Consider the following 6,000-nt stretch of genomic DNA (forward strand, 5'->3'; position numbering starts at 1 on the left):
GTGCCTGAGGGAGCAGAGACAAAAAAAGACAGAGCTCGAGGCAGAGAGAGAGAGCAGACTTAAAGGGTCCGAAACAGAGAGAGAATGCCCGACAGGGCAGAAGCAGAGATGACTTTTAGAGACGGCAGAGAGAATAGGGATTAAAGGAGAGGCAACACCAGGGTGATTATTCACACCTGTTATGAATGAACTAATTGTAAGATATAACTTGGAGAAAACTGGACTATTGGAAGACAGAAGTGAATGAACAGACATTTTTGAATAAAAAAGGGGCAAAAATATTAAATTCATAAATATCAAGATATTTCACTGCACACACAAAGGAATAGACCGTTTCTGAAAACTCTCAGAAAAGCCAATGATTAATCCAGAAAGTTTTCTGTCATAATCTCTCTCACTCCACGCCCCCTTCATTATCTCTGTGCCTGTATTATTCCATTTTTAATGCACTGTGTGACAGGATGGACCACCTATGCCACCCTGTCTGTTGTTGCTGGGAACTGGCTGGGCTTACTTTGCCACCATTCCCTTTCGTTATCCCAAATGCGCCCTTTTACCGCAGCAGGAAGGGCTTACAGATGCTGCCGCCACTGGACTCCTTACCAGCATCCAGAACTGGGTTTCTTCTGGATAACTGATGCTGCTAATGTACCCCTTTACTGGTGTGCCTGGGTTGGTACTCCTGACTTCTTCCTATAGATCAGGGTTGCTGTGGATGGATCCCCCCTGGCTTATCACACTGGCCAGAGCTGCTGGGTAGCAGGCAGAGCGGTGGTACTAGATGCTGGGTCCAAACCTCAGAAACAGCTGGGAACGGATTAGATATTGGGTTTAATCTGTAGGTCACAGGAATAGAGAAGTTTTCAAGCAGGTCTTTGAAGCAAGTGATGTTTATTTGCTCACCCTGGTTGAAGGTACCAGGGAGCAGGTCAGTTGGAACGAGAAGAACAATTTTCAATACAAGACGGTGCTTTTTATACAGATTTGACCACAGCCTCACTGGAGGTCTGAGCTATTTTTAGAATCAGGATACAATATGTTTACCCAAACATCGATTTACATGCAATGCAAAGCTAACAATATTTACACTTATCTGTGATATCGTAAAACTTGCTGTGGTTTCCTGCATCTTATTTTGGACACAGAGGACATCTGACAGCAAGTCTAATTCCCCTTCATTTCCCTTAAGGGGTGTTGGACACTCCCATCAAAAGGTCTAATTAATATGAGATTAACATGGGTCCTTTCTTCCGACAGTTGCAGAATACACATTTCCTCCAAAGAAAAGAATTCCCCAAGAAAAGTTGCAAAACCCCAAACAAGGCATTTCCTTACACAAAGATACACAAAAGACTTCCTAAACAAAGGCTTATTGTATAAGATATATACCTTAGAATAATGCATTTCCTCTAGTCAAGTTAAAACAAAGCAAATTTCTTACCCTGGTCTCAGAAATAAAGATATTTCACTTACCAAAATACACACAATATCAAAAATAAGTGCACTTGCAATTATATTGTGAGGATACCACCCTTAGCTGGGATGGCAGTTACCCTCTGTGGGATTCAAATCACTTGGGTAGACCAGAATACAGCCAAAATAAGGCTTTATTGCGACAGCACAACACCACAAGACGTTCACGAGTTACAGGGTAAATGGTAGCATGTGTCCTCCAGCAGCCTCTTGCAGTCAGCACTCCAAAGTAATAATCTCAGTCTCTTTCAGTGTCTTATCCTCCCGCAATATTACCACTACCGATTAGCTAGACCGTTACGGTGTTGCCCAGCCTAGGTTACTGGCTCACACAGACCCTGTCCTGGCAGGGTTTCCTACAGCGGCACCAAGATGCCTGGCCCAGAGTACTTTTCCTGATGTCTGGTACACCAGGATCCTCCAAGCTAGAACAGCCCCCCTAGCATTCTCCTCTCATTCTTTGCCGTATACACAGGAAGTAGGGTCAAATGTCTCAAACCTCTCCCTTACAGCAGGGGTCTCTCAGTGGCCACTTTAGCTGTTAGACATACTGTCTTTGTTACCCTGATTATACAATGGAATTGCTGACTCAATTAGCTATTTTGGCTGTATACACTAAACATGGGGTTACAATATTACATCAGAGAATGACACTGCACGCTTACAATAAAACTTTTGACACATTGTATATGCCACATTACACAATCTGTGTCTGTGATGCAGTCCGAGTCTGTTATACATTTTGATACAAAAACATCTATATTGATACATTTCCCAATGCTATTTCAGCTAGTATATTACTGTGGAGGCACATTGCATATCATCTAGAAGTTCTAACCTAATTACCTCTCAGACTACCTGTTGACCTAGCTAATTAACATGGGCTGCCAGCTAGCTAACTCAGACATTGTTCTGATTACAAACCAAATCTAAGCTGCACCTCATAACAATGGACTTTTTAGACAAATGGTAATTACATTAGTTAACACAAGCAAAATGACTTCTGCTGTTTTGTTATTTTCACACAGTATGGCAATATTCTTTACATTTCTACTACATACAATAATGCAGGTAATAGCAAGGGCAACATGTACCTAATAACATGAAATAATAATACACTGATGCTGCGGTGTATATACTTAGACTGGGCCAAGGATTAAAAAGTACATTAAACCGTGAGAGAAGGGTGATGAATAAAATGTTCTCAGTCCAGTAGCACCCCGTTTCCTCACATATATAAATAAGCGCCTTGCGCTATTTTCTTTAAATAAACTTATAACATAAAGTTACTTTTAAGTGATTCAGTTATACAATGTATGAAATCAGTTGCCTGGATGAATCATTAGAGATCAGGTGGCAAGCTGGCACTGATGGAGAATATTCACATATTGGTATTCTGTTCTTCAGATATGCTACACATATTACTATCATCATTGATCCACACACTCTGCATCCCAGTAAACCTCAAAATAGCACCAATAACTCATATTGTGCATCATTTATTCCTTTTAGTAGACAAGCAAAATGAAAAAAAAGGCTATTTATTGACTACATCTGGCATAGTGCAGAGAGAGAGAACACATGTCTAAATACTAGGGAGAACACTTACTTCCATGCACATTGCCCTTAATTTTAAGAATAAAAAATGCCCCAGAACAACCTCAGTTCCTACACATCACTCATCCCAAAATTCCCCACATGCCCCTCCTTTAAAATGCCTCACATGTCCTCAAACCCCCATTTGCCACAAAATGCACCCATATACACTGAGACACCCACTTGCCATAAAATGTCAATGTACTTCAAAATTCCAAATCAAACCTCCCCACATGCCCCTCACACCCATCCCCATGCCCCATTCACTTGCTAATCAGCAGTATAAAAATACTTACCTTCACAGCCGGAGCACAGAGATAAATGATGGAATGTACATTGTGCATAATACACTGCACCTCATCCTCCTCCTCCGACTCAGTGTGCTGCATGATCTTCCTGCATTGTGCAGCCAGGGTTACATGACTTGACAGTCTTATCTGCTTTATAAGAATATGTTAGAGCTGGGCACAGAGCAAAGAGCCGCAGGTGAAGGTTTACCAGGTCACATGTTGCCCACCACTGGTTTAGTGTCCTATGCTAGATATTTTTATTCCAGACACATATAACGTACCAACATATTCTACACATTGTGATTTGTCATTACAGATCACAATGATAGCCTTTTGTGTATGTTAAAATTTTAAGCAGGAATGGTATAATAAAAATGTTATGAAGGAATACATGTACAATGAAAACGACAGGCAACACCTTTTCTTTGATTTGTAGCCATTGCTGTACAAGTAAAAGAAGAACAGATAGACCATTTTGAGCATGAAGAAACGAACGTGCAGGTTGTGGGCATGGAAATCAAGGAGGAGAAGAAAAAGTAAACTTTGATAGTTTGTTGCTGTACAAGTCTAATACCTTCATTAAACATCCAAACATCAATCAACATTTGCCAGAAAAAAAACTGTTTAGAAAACATTGGATTTGTTAAATGCTATCTCCTTTTGTGTAGAAATTTGAATGTATGTTCTGTAAGCTACCCCATATTTTTGCTAAGGGAAGCCCCATACCTCTTTGTTATAGTTTTCAAGTTAGCTACCAATACCTGTAACACCTTACCCAATTTTTAAATACCTAGCTGGTAGCCCCAAACAACATATGAAGATCATATACCTTAGTTGCATACAATTGCTTTCCCCCACAACAGCACCATCCCCTGGCATCAGGGGATTCTAATTGCCAGCGCGAATCATTATTTTATTTTGAGCTGCCTATCTTTGTAGTATGATTACAGTGATGTTGGGAAAATCAAACTCAAAAGAGAAAAGCAAAAAGATTCTGTTTTGGAGGCACTCTTGAAATCCACATTGTTATCAATTAAAAATGAATTGTTTATTACTAGTAATCAAAATAGTTGCTACAGACAAATGTTTTCCGAAGCAAAATATTAAGTTAAAGTTGGATTGAAGGGATAAGAAAAAAAAAGTGGACATAAGGGGGCGGGGGGGTTAATACAATTAAGGGTCCTATGATATTGCTTTAATGTTATGGGGACTTCAGATTACTACCAGCATGATACATCAGAAAAGCCTGAAACTGTCGTCCAAACCATTAATTGCAATTCTCCCTGGGTACCTGGTAAATGTGTAAACTATCGCATCTTGGACTATTACATATTAGCTTATGAGACAAGAACTTAATAATGCAGTGTCATTTTTGTTTCTTATATTTTTATATTTCATTTAAAAAAATCAAACTAATTACAGAATTTTCTCTGTATAATATTACTTTGTTATTTTTTTTTCCAATAAAAAAAACTTAATTGTCACTCTGACTGCTTTGTTTTTACTGACATAACACCATGGCGCCTCTACATTATATCTAATAAAGGTAGATTTATTTTTATTATTCTACAATAAATTTGTAGTTTCCACTTAATACTTAAAAATTATCTTAGAAATCTCCCTAACTCTGCCATAACACTTCATGTAAGCAAATATAATAAGGACTGTATTTCTTGTATGGGTCTCAGGAATATTACCATGAATAGAAAACCCTTCCAGTTTAGGTAGAGACAGGTTAGATAATGCCCCCAGATGGTATTTTTTCAGGTGTCTAATAATAGGTAGGTCAGGTAGTGTTTTATTATTTTCTGTACTGCCTTCTTTTGGACCCGGAAATGCACCATGCAATGGTGTAAGCCAAGGACTGTGCTGGCTACCCGGGGAACATTAGTTTGCTACCTCCAGGAGAAGATGTGGTATAGGAAATTCTAATTTTGCACTGAATTTTGGACTTCGGCAATCTGCACATGTGTTGCATAATAGGTCACGTGCCACGAGGCAGACCAAGCTAGGGGAAGGCTCAGAACTGCTCTCAATTGTTCCTTTCCTGTGAAACATTTTCCACAGTTATTTGGTGTACAGTAACCAGAGCTTGCAGCAGAACCAGAATTAAACCCCAAACAGCTGAAAGACACCCGAACTCAGAAAGTCGTTCAGTTATGGGTGCTTGATTCTTTATCCAGGCGCGCACGCAGGGGGGGTTTCCAGTTCTCCAGAAACGCCTCCCTGTACTCGGATCACCACTGCCTCATCACACTCCACCTGATTGCCCATCAAAGAAAAACGATTCTGCCTGTAAACACCCAGCCTGTTGTGCGAGGGCATCTTGTAGACTTTATCCGGTCTTCCTTGATGTTTGGAATGCACTGTGCATTCCAAAAGCCGAACTTCCTGTTTTGACTCAACGTGTGGACTGCATACTCGAAGATGCGTTCCACACACTGAGCTGAAACAGGAAGTTCGGCTTTTGGAATGCACAGTGCATTCCAAACAACAAGGAAGACCAGATAAAGTCTACAAGACGTCCTTGTGCCCAACAACGATGCAGCACAGGTAAGAAAAAGGGCTGTCAAACCTTGGCTCAAGTACTTTTCTGACATGTTTCTTTTTGCATACTCAGTCCCCTGGCTCGAGACAGTGA

At 40.2% G+C, this 6,000-nt stretch overlaps 1 protein-coding gene across 1 annotated transcript in view; it reads left to right on the forward strand.

Annotated features, from left to right (window-relative positions):
- L3MBTL2 (L3MBTL histone methyl-lysine binding protein 2) overlaps positions 1-4,766 on the forward strand; it is a 342,206-nt gene extending 337,440 nt beyond the window's left edge. Inside the window, 1 exon segment of the mRNA XM_075182790.1 lies at positions 3,796-4,766. Within this exon segment, the coding sequence (XP_075038891.1) occupies positions 3,796-3,899 (104 nt within the window). The 3' untranslated portion in view covers positions 3,900-4,766.
- The last annotated feature ends 1,234 nt before the right edge of the window (positions 4,767-6,000 follow it).

This window comes from Mixophyes fleayi, chromosome 8 (assembly GCF_038048845.1).
Source record: "Mixophyes fleayi isolate aMixFle1 chromosome 8, aMixFle1.hap1, whole genome shotgun sequence".
Lineage (NCBI taxonomy): Eukaryota > Metazoa > Chordata > Amphibia > Anura > Limnodynastidae > Mixophyes > Mixophyes fleayi.